Source organism: Cyprinodon variegatus, unplaced genomic scaffold, assembly GCF_000732505.1.
Source record: "Cyprinodon variegatus isolate N-32 unplaced genomic scaffold, C_variegatus-1.0 Scaffold837, whole genome shotgun sequence".
In the NCBI taxonomy this organism is placed as follows: Eukaryota; Metazoa; Chordata; class Actinopteri; order Cyprinodontiformes; family Cyprinodontidae; genus Cyprinodon; species Cyprinodon variegatus.
In genome coordinates, this window is record NW_015151290.1 from 44,936 (window position 1) to 65,732 (window position 20,797).

Here is a 20,797-nt window from a genome sequence, read left to right on the forward strand (position 1 = left end):
AAACCCTGGTAACACTATTTTCCACTAGTTCTAATTTCTTAGTCATATAATTATAATAAAATGCATCTCAATTTCTTGCTGTAAACAAACGATACTTAAAAATATTCAAGGTATTGTCAGTATTTTTGAGTGGAACTATATAATCACATAACTTGAATTACAGAAAGGCTCTGCCTGTCACCTCTTAGCATACATATAAACAAACACACACCTGTCTAAATGTTAATCATGCAGTTATTTTCCAAAGGGAGAACCTGACTCTCCATCCAGCCTCTCGCAGGCAGTCATTTCCTCTGGATATATTTTGTGAAGCCGCCTGGTGGATCGAAGGGCTTTGGGCTGCTGCCCCTGGCTGTTTGTTTCTGATGAGGGTATCGACCACAAAACTGATGAGTTGCTGCGAACAGATTAGTGCTCCTGTGTGACAGATGATCTGTGTGTTTGTAGGAAAGCAGCCAGTTGCTCATGCTTTCTTCTAATCTCCCGATCAATGATAGGACAGCTCTCTTTAGATTCTCAAACCTCCTCAGTCAGCAACAACATAAAAACCAACACCACCTTACATCTCTGTTGCGTATGATTGCTCTGAATCTGTAACATGAGACTGTGTGCTGATGGGTGCTTTCCTCCCATATGTGTAGTTCTTGGCTGACCTGGAGTCCAACCCCCTCCTCCGTGACAGCGTGGAGTGTCAGCGACTCCTGATGGAGGGGATGAAGTATCACCTCCTGCCACAGCGCCGGCCACTGCTTCAGAGTCCTCGCACCCGGCCCCGGAAGGCTACAGTTGGGGCCATGTTTGCCGTGGGCGGTATGGACGCCTCGAAAGGTAGAGCAGTCACTCATTTATACCCAGATGCACAACGTGCTGTGATGAATCTCTGCTTTGCTGCACTGAAGGAAACATTACGACCTACAAAACAAGCAACACTGGAGCAAATCAAAACCACCATAAAACAGAAAAAATAAAAATGATATATTAAAGAAGCTTGTAAATTAAACTGGGTAAGGACTTGATTCACTTAGGAAAAAAATGTGCTTTTCTTAGGTGGATGATTGTGCAGCTCACAAGTTGGAATAGAGATGAGTTAGAGTTGGTCTCCACTGACAGATCTGGGGAAAGAAATTTGCATATCATTAAGACTGACTTAAATAGCATAAGAATAATAGGCTTGAAATTATACATAAAGCTCAGATCTTTCCACACAACACCACTTATGTTGGCTTGGCACCGATCAAGCTGATTGGTTATACGGTCCTGGGTGATTTTTGATGTGTGTTTGGATTCACTATCAGTCTTAAACACCTAATTGTGTCAAGGTAACAATAGACATGTTTACATGCAAATGTGAAGCAAACTTTAAAGCTACAGTGTGTAATAATTACAGGGATATGCAGTCAGAAATGTAATATATTATACATAACTATGTTATTTATCATTATCTACGAGCTCAGCCTCTTAATATTTGCGTTGCCTTAGAAATCGTTATTTATAATTACATAGGAGCGGGTCTCGCAGCCATGGAGGCAGACATCTTTGCGCTACGGCAGCGCAGAGCCAACAAACTTGCGATTGCGAGATCGCCCATTACGCTCGAAAGTAACTACGGCAAGTTGAGAGAGATGAACTGAGACGGTACTGAAATCTATACCCTACACAGACTAATGAAATACTATCTGTAAAATTATCTATGTAAACTAACCTCATCACTTGAGAAGGTAGGTGATGCGGACGTCGTGGAAGACATATTGTCCCGTAACGCTCGCCGTACTGTTGGGGGAAGAAGCGGTGGGGGGGAGATGTTCATGTTGCTGCGGTCTGCAGTCTGGACGCTAGATGTCGCTGAAAATTACACACTGTAGCTTTAAAGGCACACTATGCAACATTTTTCAGTTAATTAATGTGTTCCATAACGTTTTGGATGATTAAATGAGTCATTTCAGGTTGAACAAAGGTATTCTCGGCCGCCCTGGTGGTCTGTGGGGGAAATACTGCACTTGCAATTGCAGGAGCACCGACCCGCACCCACAGGCTCAGAAGTCTCACGAGAGTCGGTCTTGCTTTACGGCGAGAACTGCTACACGCCCCCAGTTAAAAGCATGCTCGTTGCTAGCACAGTGGCGATCTTTGTGCAGTTATGCTACGTTCACATCGGACGCAGCAAAATCGCGTCTGCTGCTTCCTTTTTGCTGCTTGTACCAGTTAGTTCTGACGTGCGGCTGAAGCAGCTTTGCTGCTCTGGCTGCGCGGTGCAAAAGTGTGTCTGACGCGCGTTGGGCGGAGCTTCACTATCCTTTCTCTGCCTTGCAGCTATATTTGCTGTGATCAGTGGGAATAAAGTAGTTTTAATATGTGTTTAAGTGAGAAAATACACCTGAAAACGTAATCAGTGCAGTTAGTTCATTCAGATTATCATCCTGCCTTCAATATTATTTCTGTCGGAGCCGCTCAGACCCCCACATACCAGCGGTGCGCCGACAGTCGGAATCCCTTCATCAGCAGCCTCTGGCCGGGTTGCCTCCTCGCGGTTCACCTCGGCAGCTGGTAGGTGTTTTTCATCTAAATAATCCAAACTGCATATTCTGCCGGCAGATTTCTGCATTTTAAGTTAATTTAGGCGTCAATAAACTGTTTAAGAGGAGAGATCATAGCCTCTGATCATCAGCGCTGTGTCTCTCTCCCTGCGTCAGATGATTAAACGCGCCCGACGCGCTGCTTCAGTTGCTCAGACGCGCTGCGCCTGCTGCTCAAAACGCGCCGCGGGACCTTTTGCTGCGTCTTGACGCGCGTCAACCATTGACTTTGCATGTAAACTCGCTGCTTCTGTCGCACCAGCTGCGTCCAGTGTGTGCATTCGTTCCGTTCGCCTGTCTGCTAAGCTCAAAACAACCGCGCCTGGCTTGACGGAGAAACCAGGAGAACAGCTGTGCATATTTACGACAGTGCACTTTTACTTTCGCCCTCTGGGGGGAGCCTCGCTGGAAAATCAACACCGGTTGCATAGTGTACCTTTAAGTGAATTTTTAAATTGTACAAAAAAAGAAAATGTGAATTAGATGCACATCCATCTATTGAAGCGAGTTACCCAGATGACGCAAAGGTTAACCTCGTCATACGTTCAGGTTACGATTTTCCTTAATAAGCAAGAAAACTACCAACTCCACCCGTCCTTCCCTGCAGTTTTCAGATCTGCCTGTTTCCCACCTAAAAACAATTGGAAACCACACCAATAAAAAAAACACACCATAAATTCCTCCTGAACATTCAGTTTAAATCACAAACCCTTAAAACTCTTAATACAGAATGCAATGCCATGCTATTAACACAACATAAGCCTCTGACTGTGGTATCAGAGAAGCTAATAACGAATAGCTTTGGATCATCATCTGGGACAGAAGGAATCTACGATGTGAGATCCTCATCAGCCTCCAGTTCTTCTGAATAATTTTACATTTTCTCAGTACCTCAGCTAAGATTTGCAGCTGGAAGAGATAGACATGGAGACGACATTGGCAGGTTTCTTAATAACTGCTCAAATTCTGGCTAAAGTTGTCTCTCTCCCCTCCCGGGGGGCAGTCCGTAGGTATGGCTGTAGCCAACAGCTGCCGGTAGATTTTGACTGAACAATCCAGCATTTTCAGTGAGGGAACAAAATAAAACTCTCGTCCTCAAATTGTCTCAAGCACAGAAGATACGCCATGAGTGATCCAACTCCTCCTGATCTCATCTGACCTGCTTCACCCAATTTGAAAGCAGCTCAGGATCTTAAGAAAACTTAGATAAGCTGAAACCCAGCCGACCCAACTGGAAGGCATAGCTGTAACTTAATCCATGAAAACTTCAGCAGCAGTCCACAACAAAACCACTGTTCCTACCCTCATTTGTTCTTCATACATTGGTCCCGCTTTCTCTCTCAGTGACTGAGCTGTGCGACAGTCCCCTGAATGGCATTTTTTGATACATTTTATTTTATGTGGGCTTGCTTGATCATCGGTATTAATGTTTTGGTCTACAAAAAATTCTAGAAAAATAAAAGAAATTGCTATTCATAGTAAGATAAGAGCAGGTCTCGGCATTTATGGAGGCAGACATCTTTACGTGACAAACTAGTGACCATATCAGAATCAGAAATACTTTAATAATCCCAGAGGGAAATTACTTTTGTTACACGCTCCAGTTACAGTGTTATATAAGATATACACACATCCAACTATACAATAAAATAAAGATAAAAAAAAAATAAGAATAAAAAGAGATAAAATATATACACATAGAGACCATATATACACATACTGTAGTGACCATAGAGATCCTCTCCATCTTTCTTGCCTAATAACCCCCAGTGCCACAGTAAAGGCTTGGACTCTGTAAACAGGAAAGATATACAGTATGCTTCCAACCAACACAATCTCGCTATCAAACTATCAGACTACAATTACTTAGTCTGTTTATATCAGTATGCTAATCAGCTCACTAAAACATGACGACGATGTGGAACAAATAACAGGTATATTTGCTATCTTATCTGATAAAATTATGTCCTATACCCTTTATCAAATTATCTATGTTAAAAAAAACGTGTAATCACTTGTCAAGATGGTCTATTCGGACATTGCAGAAGCCATTTTGTATCATGACCTCTAGATCGTTCGAGAGGGAGAAGCAAAGGCAGAGTAGTTTATGATGCTGCAGGTCTTCACCACTAGATACCGCTGAAAATTAAACACTGTAGCTTGAATGAATGTGTTGCAATCAGGAATGCTGTACTTTATTATGTCAGCTAGTTTTAGTGATGGTACATGCCATCCAGAGACGTCCAGAGAGATGTGATTCCACTGGCAGCGAAAAGACCTGATCTGAGTTAAATATTTGTCACATCGGAATGAATTTGAAAAACATGTTTCCATTTCTTAAGGAAATGTACTTATTTTGAAAACATTAAGAAAAATGCCTTGTGACATTTAGCAAGTTGATTCAAATTTTGCTGCTTCACTCACACTTTAAATACGATATCTTATAATGCGCACTGCAGAACGCTGATGGTGTAGTTTTGACTCAAATTAGAACATTAATTCAATTTTGTAGTTTAGAGGGGTTGGTGATTTGATCCTGTGTGTTTCATTGAATATCCAAAAGGTTATTACTTATTACATGTGAATTTAGCTTCTTTATTTTTTTTATTTTTAGGAGCCACCAGTATCGAGCAGTACTGCCTGCGCCGGGACACGTGGAGACAGGTGGCCACCATGAGCGGAAGGAGACTGCAGTTTGGGGTTGCTGTCCTCGATGGCCGTCTGTACGTGGTCGGAGGCCGAGACGGACTCAAGACCCTTAACACAGTGGAGTGTTACAATCCACACAGCAAAACCTGGAGCGTCATGCCTCCCATGTCCACACATCGGCACGGCCTGGGTGAGGTCATGTTGGAGCTGATGAAAGGCTCTGTCATGGTCGCATTAGGGGTGTAAATAATAATCGTTTTGTATCGATGCATCAATCAGCCGATGTGATGCATCGATACGTCCACAAGAGTATCGATTCATTTTTTTTTTTTTTTTTCTGCGGTCTATTTTTATCCATTTGCTCCTGTGCGTAATTCTCCCTCCCGTGCTGCGGTGGCGCTAGACCCATTTTGCCCTTCTACTGCGCTTACTGGTTATACTCTTACAGCAGTGTGTTGCAGTAAGCTTGACACAGACATTTTAAAAAATGCTCAATATTGAAGCATGGTCTGCGCTATACACTGTGGGTCTAGATACGGCCGAGGCGGTGAGGAAGTGGGGGCGAGTTTAGTCCGACGACGGAGGGACATGAGGGCCAAAAAGAGCAGAGATCCAGGTGGAAAAAGGGTCCCAGCGTTCTCTCGCACCTCGCTCTTCTAGCGGGTCATACTTCACGAGTTATTGTCCGCAATTTCGATCATAAAAACAAAACAAGCCGGCACTGCGGCACTGTCTGTGCTCAGCTACAATTTGGGAGAGGTGCAGTGAAGCGTCTGTGGAGGGGGGCGGGGACGTCTGGAGCCGAGTGCAGTATTTACATAATATTTATATATTTTATAATCTTGAGTATCGAAAATAATCGAATCGTTGGGTCTGGAAATCGATACAGAATCGAATCGCCATGATGGATGTGATTTACACCCCTAGGTCGCATTGAGTTTCAGTTTTCCCTTTTCATTGCATCCTTTGTTCTGTTGATCAAGAGTTTTTCACTGTTGCAGCAACAAAAACAGACACCGTGTGCTCCTTTTATATATAAAGAAACATGTCCATGTGTTTCGAAGAAGGTTAAAATCCGGACACATCTGGCAGCACAGATGTTACAGCACATAAATCCCCTGCCGGACGTGTCAGCATGCTGCTACCCCTCTGTAGCTAATGGCCTAGATTCAGTTACTCCCCCCTCACAATATGAATTTACTGTCCATGTTGTGAAGGTATGAGTGTGGAGAGTTTGTTGGAGCTGTTTAGTCATGTAGAAGGGGCACTGTTTAATCTAACACCTGCTTGTTCCTGCAGGTGTAGCTGTCCTAGAGGGACCTATGTATGCAGTAGGAGGACATGACGGCTGGAGCTACCTCAGCACAGTGGAAAGGTCTGTTATTCTCACTACTAAAAGTTACTAGCTTACCTACTATGTTTTAATCAGCATTAACTGTTATGAAGCTTTTTTTGTAATGATCCTTATTGATTTTTTCCCCGCAAACTCTTCAAGGTGGGACCCTCAAGCTCGCCAGTGGAGTTTTGTTGCAAGCATGGCTACACCCAGAAGCACAGTGGGAGTAGCCGTTCTCAATGGAAAGTAAGCAAAAGCTTAGCTTGTGTTTGTAGTGTTTGTTTTTCCCTTGGCTGCATAAAAAAAAATCAATGTTAGTACAATACTGTAGTGCTGAGGAAACTATTTGTTAAATGAGCTGCTGATTAAGCCAGTGTTATATTTTTTATATAGTTACAGTACAGACTGCTTCACCTGCTGTTACTGTAATGATGATCAGATGAAGCACAGACACAGCAGCTCATGGTTTTGTTACAGATTTTAATCAGTTCTGTTAAAAAAAACAATGTAGGAGGATTTAAGAGGTTTGGGAATATATTTTCCTTATCTTCTTGTCCCAAACATCCGTTCTATGTTTATAATCCCATATGAATGATAGAAAACATTTAACAAATACCTCAACCAACATTTTAAACTGTCTTTAGCATCTTGTTTTAGTGCTTTGCTGTTAGCTTAGCGAGGCTGGTGTTGAGAAATCTTTCCAGTCAGTTATTTTCACTTTGAGATGTCTGCATGATGTCTTCTATGAGCCTAACAGGTCTAAAGATCAAGACAATCAAACAGAAAACCCTGGATATCTCTCACTCTCTTGCAGCACAAACAAACAAACACGTTTTTTTTATAGAATACCTTCCTTTATCTAAGTTGCTCCTCTGAATTGGATTTCAGTCGCTCCTCAGCAACAGTATCCTCTCTAACCAGTGTTTTTGTGAACTTGAACCCTGGATAAAAAGCTGATTTTTGCATTTTAAAACGCACAAGTGACCAGTCAGGATTGTTCTCAAGAATATTTAGCCATTTTCAGTCCCCAGGCATATTTTTGGTGCTAGCTTACCTTCTAATTTTGTATAAAATCAGAACAGAAATGTTGATGTTCCTTATTTTTTCCTGTGAAAAAATGGGTTTTTCTGTATATCTTAAAACTGCAGATACAGCTTTAGACTTAGATACATTTTTTGTCATTTTGTATACACGTGTAAAAAAAGAAATTTCGTTAAGAACAGCTCTCTATACAATTTAATTTTTTTTAAGTGTAGCCTTGGAAAAACAGTAAAAAATATAAATACAAATGCAGCTTTAGAGATGTAGAAGGATGTAAACTCACTATTACATTATAACAACCAGCTGATGTTACCTGAATGCCAACTGGTTGTTTGATAGGCATTGTAGAAAACAAATATATATCCTACCATTACAAATTTAAATGGTGCTTTGCCAGATGTTGCAGCTTTGGTCATAAAAGACCAATATGACAGTTTTAACTAAAATCACTCTAAAAGCCACATGACAGAAAACACCTCTGTTAAGTGTGTTGGAGGCTCTGTGATGCTGGGGGCCTGTTTCTTTTCCAAAGGCCAAGTGAACCTTGGAAGTATAATAAGAACAAAAATGGATCATCATCTGGTCTTTGAACAGAATAGGAATCAACAACTTTCTGTCAAATAAACACAGAAAAGCTTTGTCAGAAATAAATTCACTCTTCTTCCATGAACATCGCAGCTCTCGGGTCTAAATCCTCTAAAAAAACCTGCCTTTTTACACATCTTTACCAGCAATGCCAGCATGAAAAGGTTGTCATCATTTAAAAATGTTCAGGATTTGAAAAAGCTGTTTTATTTTAATATTTTTATTACAGCTATAAAAATGTTTCACTGTCATCCTGTAGGGATATTTTGGCATCCTTGTTTGCAGTTCAGGACCTTACCACTAACTCGGTCCCACACTGCAGCTTCACATATGTTGCTTGTTAGGAGTTCAAGCTGTGAGCCTTAAAAACACCAACTAATTAAGGAGGATCATCTGCTCTCAGTTTGGAACAACTTACCCCACACCTCTGCTTTCTGTGTAATTTTAGGGACATGGTTTAAGAAACAGCTGAGGGGACATGTTGGTGTTTATACCAAGGTACTAAAATCAGGGCCATTTGCTCCCCACAATAAGATAGATCCTTACTCTGGGCTGAATCACCGCTGTTGTTTCCATTTTCACTGCCTTTGAGTGAGGCTTTTCATTGTAGATGCTAATTAATACAGAGACAACAGATCTGTGCCAGCCATGCCCAGGAGTAGCCTGTGTGTGTGTTGTGATGTACTTCCTCTGGGCTCTTTGCCTGATGGAGCTCATTACTTGCTTGACCAGTTCTGTCGCACTTTCTTCTCCAAAGTGCCGGCATCGACATCAGCAGACGTTTGTACACATGCACACAGTCTCAAACACACACCGCCCTGATGACAGACGGCTTAGGGATGTGTTGCTCCAAGAGCTTTGGCTTTGTGTTGTTTTTTTTTTTTTTTCTTCTACCCAAAATCTTCACACCTTTTCCCATCTGCCTTCCTGTCAGAAGCTGAAAAGGAGGGCAAAGAGGTGAGAAATGTTTTGTGTGTGCACCAGAGAGACTCACTCTGGCCGCTGTTTTCCTCAGGCTGTACGCTGTAGGAGGTCGTGACGGCTCGTCCTGCCTGCGATCAGTGGAGTGCTTCGACCCCCACACTAACAGGTCAGGGAGACTTCCTCTGGCAGGAATGAACCCTTCCTTCATGCTTGATTTTCTGTTTCCATGTGAGAATCAGCTTTTCCTCTAAGGTCATTTAGCTGCAGATCAAAGATGGTGGGAATTCATTCATCACCTCATAACCCCTGTTACTAAACTACTGTTATTAATAATATATGGTAAAGAGTTTAGTGTTGATAGTTCGTTAAGAGAAAATGAGTTTTCTTTCTGTTTTCTGATGGGTCTTTCTTCTCTCATAGGTGGACTAGTTGTGCTCCAATGGCTAAAAGGCGTGGAGGAGTGGGGGTTGCCACCTGGCACGGTTTCCTATATGCCATTGGTGGTCATGACGCCCCGGCATCATCCCTTGCATCTCGATTAAGTGACTGCGTGGAAAGGTGAGGCTGCTTTATTCATGTTTTCTCTGTCTATAAAGGTGTGTCTCATAAAGTTAAGGAAAAACAAGACTAACTAGAGTGTATGTGGTGTGTGTTATACTGAGTTTTATCATGTACTTCATGGTGGATTTAATATTAAACTTAATGTGATGTCTATTATCTTATTTCAGCGATCTTATTGAATGATTCTTTTTTATCACTCAATAAAATGAGTCTTGCTTTCGTAGATATCTGTGTAGTGAGAAGCTCCGTTGAATAAAGAAACAAATGTTTTCACAGCACTGCTTTTACGTTTATTGTCACTCCTGATTAAGATGCGTGAAAAGTCCTAAAATAAATGGATCCTTCATTGCAGCAGCATAACATGTCGCAGCAGTTCTGTGTTTAGATGATAGATTCCAGTTTTCATTGCCCAGGGGATAGTGGGGTTCCTACGGAGAAACGTGGCCATTAAAACACCATCTTACTGGCATTGTGTCCTCCATCTTTTATGATTATCTCTTTGTAATGGTTTAAAAAGCTGCAGAATATGCCACGGTTAAAAAGTTTGTATTTCCCCAAATTCTTGCTTTCACCTTCCACTTGTATATTAGCGGTCTCCTATTCTTATAACAGTTAAGTTGAAAATAACTTTAACATCCTCTTTCACACGTACATAACCTACATAACATTTTTGTTCCCCTCTACACCTTGTTTTAGCGATGTCTAACTTTACTCCAGACCCTAATGATGTATTGAAAACACAGCCTGCTGCTTCTGCCTGTAAACTACTCTCCCTCTGAAGCCAAACCAGCATCAACACATATGAAAAATGTTTTTTTTTACAAAACACAAGTCAGATAATTATAAAAAAAAAAAAATACAAGCACAAGTTAAAACTTAATAGAAATTAATTTGTTTTGTTATTGTTGGGTTTTTTTTTTTCAGAAAAAAGAATAAAGCTGGTAAAATGTCATGATTTTGAATAGCTCAGCTCGTTTTGTTAAGATGTGTCTTTTAATATAAAGGTTTCAAGTTTACTCTGCTTTTTATAATTTCTTAATCACCTTTTCAGCTAGTTAGTTAAATAGATTCTATTTTTTAAGAGGATTAAATGCCAAAAGCTAATTAATACAGATCTTTAAGTTTATTTTACTGCTATCCTCATTTTATGATTTATTAGAGTAAAGAAATTTTTTTAAAGTGAGCCACAGTCTAAACCAGATCGAATCAGGACTAAATAATTGATGAAATAAAACTATGCTGCTGAAGAAAATATTGGACTTCATTGGTTTTTGGTGAGGTTCACCTGTGGGGGGGTTGAAAATGCAGGTAGTTTGCTGATGAATTATGGGATGCTTTAAAACCTCTGCCGGTTCTTTTTTTACAGTTTGATCTTACAATTTCTAGATGCTTGTTGGTCTGACATGATCATTAACATTTGATTCATACCTGTAATTTTTTTTTTATATATAGAAATATCCAAGTAATTGCATACAATCACTAACGGTGTAGTATTCCCTCTTTTACAAAAAGCAATAGTGAATTGTTCACAGCAATGAGTAATTTTGCAGCCTTGTAGAAATCATGTCGCAAAGATCCTTGCAAAAGTTCATCAAAGAGCAGAACTCCCTTCCTCAGAAAGAAAACCACCTGCATAGGAGAGTCCTACCAGCAGAAAACTAAGCTAGGTAGGTTGTTAGGATGTGCAGCAGGGCAAGTACTTTGCGGCCTATTCAGCCTTGGGGTGACGATATGCTGTGAACTGGCGCTATATAAATAAACTGAATTAAATTCAAAATACAGTCAGGTCTCTGACAGACCCAATACTTTTTGTAATTATTTTACAAAATACGCAACCATTACAAAAAAGCTTACTGATTGAGAGGTTGTACTCCATATTATAGTTCTGTTGTTAGCTGTGTAACATGTTTAGTTTTTTTAATCTAGAGCTGGTTTGAGTCATAATCAGTTGACTCAAATGCAGTGGCAGCTGGTGGAGTTTTGTCCATGGGGGGGCTATAAACTCAAAATAGACATATACCAAAAAACCAATCACGTATACTAAGTTAGCACACCAGTATATTTATTTGAATGTCAACAAAAAGAAACATTATGAAAACACTTTGTAAAAACAAAACCTAATTTCATATACAGGTTTACTTTTTGTACATTAATCTTGCCCTTCCGAGGCTTTATGAAGACAAATTTGTGTTTTGCATGGTCCGATATTGTGTCATGTGTGCATTGTGTAATGTACCAGTTTAATAATGGAGAAGCTATTAGACAGCGTTATATCTTTCAATATGTAAAAAGCATTTTCTGAGAATGTGTTTATTTAAGAGCAACTATGCAAATTACCAAACATCTAGAAAAAGTATACTATATTATATTATTTTCCATGTGAATCCCAGATTGTTAATTCTTCTTTGCCCTTTCTAAAAAGTGTTTTAAATCAGTCATGCCTGTCTTTATCCGTGCTGGGTCAGATCCTGACATTTGAAAAAGGAGGCCGGAAAAGCAGAATACAGCGTTAGCCTCGCTGCATGCAGTTAGCCAAGCCTTGTAGCTAAACCAGATCCTGGAAAAAGAGAAAGAGTCTCACTCTTTCTTTGGACTCCTGATTAATTTTGATGTTCGGCTGATAAGGTCCAAACGGTTTCACCTCCAGCTTCCCTTGGGAAGTTTGCTTCCCTCCCGCGACTTGGCCTGTCAATAACCCGCACAACTGTGACAACAGTTCCTGCCACCACAGGGCAAACCAGAACTGCGCCCTGATTTCTCGTATACTTCTTTATTGCAAAGGAGCTACTGCACATGTATTTTTATGTCTTAATCAAGGCCATTGGGCTCTATAAAGGGCCCTAGTGCCCTCTATTTGCCAGCCACCACTGCTCAACCTAAATATAATTTTCTACTAACATAATGGATATTAAGTATAAGTTATGTAGTCTCACCTCTTTACATTTGTATTTTTTGTATGAATTGTACGTTGAATAACTGCCTGTAACCATCAGTTTTATCCTTCTTTAACGTCCATCCATTTTCCATCATGCTTATTCCAAACGGGGTTGCGAGGGGTGCTGGTGCCTATCTCCAGCTGTTTGCGGGCGAGAGGCAGGGTACACCCTGGACAGGTCACCGGTCCATCGCAGGGCAACACAGAGACAAACAAGGACAAAATACCATTCACATACACACTCACACCTAAGCAGAATTTAGAGAAGCCAATTAACCTAACAGTCATGTTTTTGGACTGTGGGAGGAAGCCGGGGTACCCGGAGAGAACCCACGCATGCTCAGGGAGAACGTGCAAACTCCATGCAGAGAGACCCTGGGCTGGAAATCGAACCCGGAAACCTTCTTGCTGCAAGGCAGCAGTGCTACCCACTGCGTCACAGAGCAGCACCCTTCTATAACACATTCTTTATCATTATTGCTTAACATTAGGTAGGATCAGAAAATACTGCACAAAATCAGTGCAATCAGTGGAATGCTGGGACCCTTTCTCCACCTGGATCTCCGCATGCACACACACAACCGCGTAAACAGTAGGCAAGACAGACATGGCGGAGGAAAAAGAAGATGATGTATTCTTGAGTATCGAAAAATAATCGAATTGTTGGGTCAGGAAATCGATACTGAATCAAATCGCCATGATGGATGTGATTTACACCCCTACCCATGACCAGTAGTCGAGAAGGCGGAAAAATAGGAGAATAAAGGCCTTAGCTCTATGATGATATAAAGAGGTCATAAAGCGATACGTTCTTCCTGGTCGCATGACCTGGCCCATGACCTTTCCGTTATCTCCCAACTTACATGGTCGGTATTTCAAGAGAGGAGCCCCGCTTCTAGCATTGATAGTGTCAAGTATATTGGCCTGAGGAATCATTTAAAATAACTGATGTGTCAAATCATTAGGTCTCAAAGTCCACATGTGCCTTTAAGGCAGCTACTTTTCCAGCATTCTGGTCCTGATCCCAGTTTGGGTTAATTGCTATATCGCCCTCCATGGCCAAACCAAAATACCTCAGTGATGTCTACTTGGTAATCAGTAGTTATCTTTTCTCACTTAATGACACATTTCAAACAGAAGATCATAAACAAACTGTAGAAAATGTAATCATCGGCTGTCAAAGTAGATATGAAATCCACAGTGAGTCTAAAGTGGCACATGGTCAGCACACAACATCCTGTGCCAGACAGCTTCATTTTTACCTGAAAGGTTTGGTATTAAACAACCACAGCTGCTGACATATTAAATGGTGAATCTTAGATCATTACTTTCCTTCCCCTTTCCTTCGAGTAATGTTCACTTGTTTACAGATACGATCCTCAGACGGATGTTTGGACCACGGTGGCCCCCATGAGCATCAGCAGGGATGCCGTTGGTGTTTGTCTCCTCGGGGACCGTCTCTATGCTGTGGGCGGCTATGACGGACAGGTGTACCTAAATACTGTTGAAGCCTACGACCCTCAGACCAATGAGTGGACCCAGGTACTGCACACAGACAGCAACCGTTTTAGATGGAAGAAGGAATATCTGCTGATTTTTCTAGAAATGTATGTAACAGAAGGACAGACAAATACCATCCATGCCTCATTCAATGTGGGAAAGCAAGCAGAGGATTTGTCTTTCCTCTAGATTCAGTCATATCTCAAAAGTCTTGTATATGGGGAAGGTTTTTTTAAATATTTCTGTATTTTATTAGAGGGCAGCTGCCATGATAGGGCTGACAATAATGTTTTAATGTTGAGATCCATATCAACATGCTGATGGCATGATGCAGTTTTTTTCTGACATGCTAAAAAGAGACCCAGAGTACGTTTTTCCCTGCTTTGCAGATGTTTTAATTCATTTATGATCTTCTCAAATCGGTATGTTACAGCCATAAATGTGATATGATTTCATTTGATTTATTTACACAAAGTGTCAATTAGACACAAAGGGCCTGATCTATAGAATATTTTACGTGTCTCTAAAAAGGTGCAAACGTGTTTGTATGCGCAGAGCAGACCTCCAAAGGTGCAATACAGCAGACAGCTTATGCAAACCAGTTTTGTTTCTGTTTGTTTGCCTTCATCGATATGCAGATCATATTCTAATGAACAAAGTTGGCAAATTCATGGTTGGTGGATACAGTATGTTTATATAAACATTTATCAAACAGCAATTGTCTAGATTTGAAACTCATTTCTGGCAGTTTTTCCATCTTTTTATGTACTTCCGAAAGCTAGGCTCAAACTAACACCCAAAAATACCTGCAACGATATCTACGAAGGAGCCATTGGTAAAATGACAGAGGAAAGAGACAGATTCTCTGCACATGCAAACATATCTGGATCTTCAGAAATATAGTAGAATAATATTAATAAAGAAAAAAAGTCCTTTGACATGGGCACAGATTAATGTAGCGGGACAGCAGGCAATCTTTACACAATAAATCGAAATGAAGAAAATGACTGAATTTTAATATTTTAGCATGTTTATATAGAAAAATTTTACATGAAAAGAGCCTGCAAAGAGGCGGGGGAGCGTGCATCTCTTACTTCTCACAACACGTTTTTTTATCTCCCTCGTTTCAACTAAGCATGAAGCATTTTGATTTTTTATGTTTGCTCCCAGTTTCTCATGTCTCATGATATTTAACTTTTCTTAGACAGTTTAGAAGAGATAGGTTACCTATGTAGTACTCTATAAATATTTAGTTTTATTATAAGTCTTTTAAATTATATTTTATTGTTATAACCTCCAACCACATGCCTTTGAACCTCATCTTACTTTATTGACCGCTGTCAACTGTAGAACAAGCGATCTGCTTGTTGTAATGGGCAGAACCTAAACCGCTTTGCACTGCTTAACATTTGTGCATCTGTGTACATCACCAGCACCAAGCCCACTTATTGCACGTACCAATAATGCAATTTAGAGCACCTTATTTGGAATGTAAAGATCAGGCTCTAAATGGTAAAGTGGGAGAAAAAACGGAGCACAGTTTTCAAATAACAGTCAAATCAAAAGGACATCCTGTGAAACCAGTTTCCTGCAGAAGTCACCTAATCAGTAAATAAGGTTAACTGGTGTGACACTAAGATAAGGATAAATGCAGCTGATCAGCCTCTGGCCTCAGAGGTTTGGAAGGAACATTAATGAACAAACACCATCATGAAGACCAAGGAAATGTAGAAAATTTGGTAGAAGTAGGATGATGATCTGAGTTTTCTATCAGAGTAACACAACTGGTGTTTCTACCCTCTACACCTTTGTAGAGGGTAGAAACACCAGTTATTAACGATTGGCATATACTTAATTAATGTTTGATAATAATTTATAAACTGCATCTTAACCATTTCTAAAAGTTACAAAGATCATTTTGCCCTGCCATGTTAGTTCATCCCTAAAATTTGTGGACTTAAGACCAGTACCTAACCTTTATTTTTAATTTATCTTGCCCATCTCATGTTGGACTTGCCCTTACTCTAACCACAGTGAGCTTAATACCTTAATAAAGGATCAATTTAACTTTTATAAATGGTTAAGATGCAGTTTATTAATGATTCAAATATTAATAAACAACCTTAATCATCTATGCATGCAATATCTGCCATAAAACCATAGTAAGCTTCAAATTTCAAAATTACTGTTAAAGACTGAGATCTCTCTAAATGTGTGTTATGAAAAGCAATAATTGTTGCAAGAAAATGTATTAAGAATCCTGTTTAAAGCAGGTTTAGGTTACAAAACATCTCAACTATCACAGAGAGCTCTGTGTGATGCATTTTGTTCAAATGGAGAGATTTCACAATGGCAGGTAAGGATGGCGTTTATCAGAGAAACAAGCAAGTAGACCTTGATAACTCTGGACGATCTAGAGGTATCCACAGCTCTAGAGAGAGAAACTAGGGAAGAAGAAAGTCATTGTTAAAAGAATAATATTAAAAACTCTTGTTTTTAAGACTTACAAGAGCAACAACAACCATGTAGTAGAAGCCGCTCGATCAGATAAGATCAAACTTGAAGCTCTTGTTTTATATCCCAATTGCTTTATGTGGCAGAAAATTAAGACGGCTGACAGATCACAGATGCTTGAGCTATTTTTAAAATGAGGAGCAAAATTTGATTTGTCCATGCAAGTCATTGTAAACAGTCTTCTTTTCATTTCACCTTATAATTAGACAGTAGTTATTTGGATAAAAAAAAACAGTAACAAACACTGAGATTTGTGGTTAAAACATAAAAAAAAAAAGATTGAAAGGAAATCTATTTTAAGCCCCAAACATGTTTTTATTTTTCCATCCAGTAAATCATCATCACCATCAGTAAAGATGTATAAAAACACATTTGACCTTCATCAGTCTTCTCTACAATGCATTTTGGCCGGTTTTTATTCTCACATAAAAGTTGGTTCTCCCTAAGCTAACCTTGTGATTGGTTCTGCAGCAGAAGGAGGCAGAGGGGAGGGCCTGCCATTAAAAAGGAATGATCTCATTCAGCAGCTCTAAGGAGTCTATATTACACTCCCATTTATACCCCATATCCTGCAAATCCTCTAAGGATTCCCAGCAGAAAGTTTCAGGAAACCTGACATTTTCAAGACACGAACCACGCTGAGAACATGAGAGGTGTGGGTGGGCGGACACAAAACAGAAGCGTTCAAGCTCACAGTGAGAATGGGGGATAATGTGAGATTTGAGTGAACATGTTGAGAACAGTGTTGTCAGAAACGGAGATGACGAGCAAACCGTCTATTAGCATCACTTCTGATCATTTCAGCACAAATCTGTCAATCGGAGTCGCTGCAGGTAGCACAGACAGTGGGTTTATGTTTAAGTGGATGAATAAGCACAGTGTGGGATAGGTGGATATAGGGAATAAAACAGAAGACAGAGCTGGAGACACTGAGGGTTCCTGGGTTGTACTTAAATGTCATTGTGAGTTGGCTCGAACTGTGAGCTCTAACACAAACATGGGGCAAGACTGCTGGAAGTTGGGGCAGTTGACTTATCTTTCCAGCGTTTTATGGTTAATATTAATCAAATCTTAGATTTCTCTTACATTTATTGTCTCAGAAAGGGAATCTAACCTTGAAATGTAAACAGATGGATGTTCTTTCAATATGTGATAAATATGCTGCCTTCACTGCAAAAATATATCTAAAAGTGAATACATATTCCAAGAAATAGGTTTATTTTGCCCTTCATTTGAGGGGAAATTATCTGGCAACTTTTTAAGCATTTTGGCCCCTAAAATAAGGTACTTAAATATTCTGCACTGACCTCCTGTCTGGAGCATGTGAGAGGAACGAATCACCAAAGGAAACCAAAACAAAAACACATTTAAAACAAGTGCTTCTATATATCTATCTATCTATATATCGTCCTGTTTAATTAGTAAATATTCAAATGTAAATATTTGACTCAAATAATTGTAAGATTTCTTTATGTACAAATAACTGGTTATAATAAAATGTGGCTGTTTAATTTGTTTCGGGTTTTTTGTCTTTAAATGACATCCAAATTTGGTCATCAGTTTGTAATTATCATTATCTAGCACATGAGGAAATAACTAACGAGTATAATGGTCAATTTTAGTATGCTTTATATTTTAATCCTTTTAAAATTGTTTAAAATCACATTTCTTCTCCCTGGCTTTTAATCATGTCTAAGTGGACATTTGGCAAAATTTTATTTTAAATTTTATTTTATTCTAAAATGTATTTTAATTGAAACATTTATCTTATTTTATTTTTATGTGTTTATGTATTTTAGCCTTCACCTTTTATCTTATGTTCCTTAACTGTGATTCCTGTACAGCACTTTGGTCAACCCCGGTTTTTTTAAATGTGCTTTATAAATAAAGTTTGAGTTGAGTTGTTTTTTTTTTTTTTTTCATCTTTTTAATGCCTGTCTTTGTTGATGTTTTCCTCCAGGTTGCCCCTCTGTGCCTGGGCAGGGCAGGGGCCTGTGTGGTGGCCGTCAGACTGTGACATGTAGGAGGACTGTCTGCCTATGACCTGAGATTGAACCGTACCTGCTGCTGCTGAGGAGACATCGAGTGAAGCAGCTGTCTTCATTAAGGAAAGAAAGGATGGTTTCTGGGCCCTCTCTAGGGGTCCGTTTTACAAAGCAGCATAACAGAAAATTCTAAGTTTTCTAAAATAAGGGAAACTCTGAGTTTTCCGTTTCACAAAGAGTTTAGTCAACCTCTGTTTCCTCTGTCTCCGCTCTCCTTACAGCCAATCACGTTGTTTTATTTCCTGATTTAGTCAGGAGATTTTTGGTCATAGGTTTGTGCATAAAAATATAAATAAATAATTCCCTAGGTCAGTTACACAGATTAGCTTTATAAAACAAACATTGCACGTCCGTTTGACAAGGATCTTATTAAAGACTGATCTGCATTTTTTTCCAGAGAACTAAATACTTATAGAGGATTCTACAACTCAGGTGGCAGGATATGAAATTTATGTTATGGTTTGTTTAATATGAGCGACATGTAGATTATCTTATTTTTATTTATTTATTTTTACAGTACACGAAGAACTATTCAAATTGTTTTCAGATTATGCATAAAAAAATTAATTAATCTCACTGGGGGAAAAGGAATTACCTTAGGATTCATTTTGTGTTAGGTTGCCTTAACAACCTAATGAGTCCACTGGCACAATCTGATGCCATTCTGTGGGATTGATAACCGCTATTAACAACCATTTATTGGTATGATAACATCCAAAGCGGCCAAACAGCCACCTAGTATTTACTGTGTAAAAGAAGACAGAGCCTGTTCATCGTCTCATGGGTTCTCCATGGTTTGATTCTATCTATTAGAACGTTTTTTATCCTTGATCTTCACCTGCTGCCAGATGATTTCACCTAATTAGACACATTGATCTACTGCTATTCAAGAAATAAACCCTTAATGTTATCGTGATCACAATACGCTATTGCAAGCAGTTTTGATATGTATTAATTTTACTGAACATGAATTCCTGAAATTTAAAAAAAACAAAAAACAAACATTTCCTTGTCAAAAGGACCATTTCAAACAAAATGACTTTCTTCATATCTGGAACAAACATTCTGGATGTTTAGATATCAATTTCAGGTCTATATTCCTATTGTTACGGGTCAGCATTTGTATCATTTTGAGTTTGAAGAAATGTATTTTAAATATCATAAGTACATATTCAATCAAGCTGGTATATTGGAGCAGCTAAATCCCTACGACGATCTTTCCTTTGACTTATAAAAAGGTCATTTATTATCATAACAATGTCCATCGTTTTACTAATTGCGTTTACATAAATATATAAATCTGACATAATCTAAACCAAACACAGTAGAAAACTGTTGCCTCCTCATTAAAAACACCTGAACAGAATCATGGTTAACCTAACATAACCCCATCAAACAATCAGACCTCAAAATGAAATACGACCCCTGGTGGCGATAAACAGAAAAGGACAAATGGCTCCTACAGTTTATAAAACTTAATTCTTACTGGTATAATATTTTTTTTTTGCTTTCTGAAATTTCATTTCTGCCCCAAAAATGTAATTAAAAAAATATATTATTACAGTTTAGTCTAGGAGTTTTGATTTTGTTCAGGAAGTACTTATTTTAGTGGTCTCCAACTGGAATAACAGAGAGGAGAGTGCTTTGTATAAATGTAAAAACGGCCTGCCATAGCCCACTTCATACAAACCTACACATTAATTTGAGCAACAACCTTCTCCTTCACAATCCTCCTCTCCTGTGTAGCAGTAGCGCTGTTCTCTTTCTTCTAAACAGTCCAGTCGGATGGAATAGGCACATCTGGTTGCCTGTCGTCATGGTGACTCGTCAATTCAGGGATCCACTGATAATGGCTTTTCATACTTGTTACACATGTGCTCAACTCTAAGCGTCTCTACTTGGAGTTTATTGAGCTAATTCGTAGCAGCCGTTGTAAAACTGAAAACTCAGAGTTCCCACCTTTAGGCTAAATCGATTTAGAGTTGACAGTTTGTTAAACCTGCTTCGTAAAACGGACCCCAGGTTTTACTCAGACAGAATCACTTCAGTGCTGTCAGCCTCTAGAGATAGGTCTGGTTAGAGTCAAATATTCATATCCTGATCATTTTTTCTTAGTGATCCAGTGTCTTATGGG

The 20,797-nt window shown here is 39.4% G+C and overlaps 1 protein-coding gene across 2 annotated transcripts in view; it reads left to right on the forward strand.

Annotated features, from left to right (window-relative positions):
• Positions 1-19,878, forward strand: part of klhl5 (kelch like family member 5) — a 46,327-nt gene extending 26,449 nt beyond the window's left edge. Inside the window, exons 6-13 of one of the 2 annotated variants that reach the window (XM_015397073.1) lie at positions 642-828; positions 5,188-5,412; positions 6,522-6,597; positions 6,718-6,804; positions 9,200-9,274; positions 9,529-9,666; positions 13,975-14,146; positions 18,579-18,635. In XM_015397073.1, the coding sequence (XP_015252559.1) occupies positions 642-828; positions 5,188-5,412; positions 6,522-6,597; positions 6,718-6,804; positions 9,200-9,274; positions 9,529-9,666; positions 13,975-14,146; positions 18,579-18,635 (1,017 nt within the window). Of the gene's footprint in view, positions 1-641; positions 829-5,187; positions 5,413-6,521; positions 6,598-6,717; positions 6,805-9,199; positions 9,275-9,528; positions 9,667-13,974; positions 14,147-18,578 lie in introns of both variants that reach the window. The other variant, XM_015397072.1, reaches the window with a different exon arrangement.
• Positions 19,879-20,797: the final 919 nt, after the last annotated feature.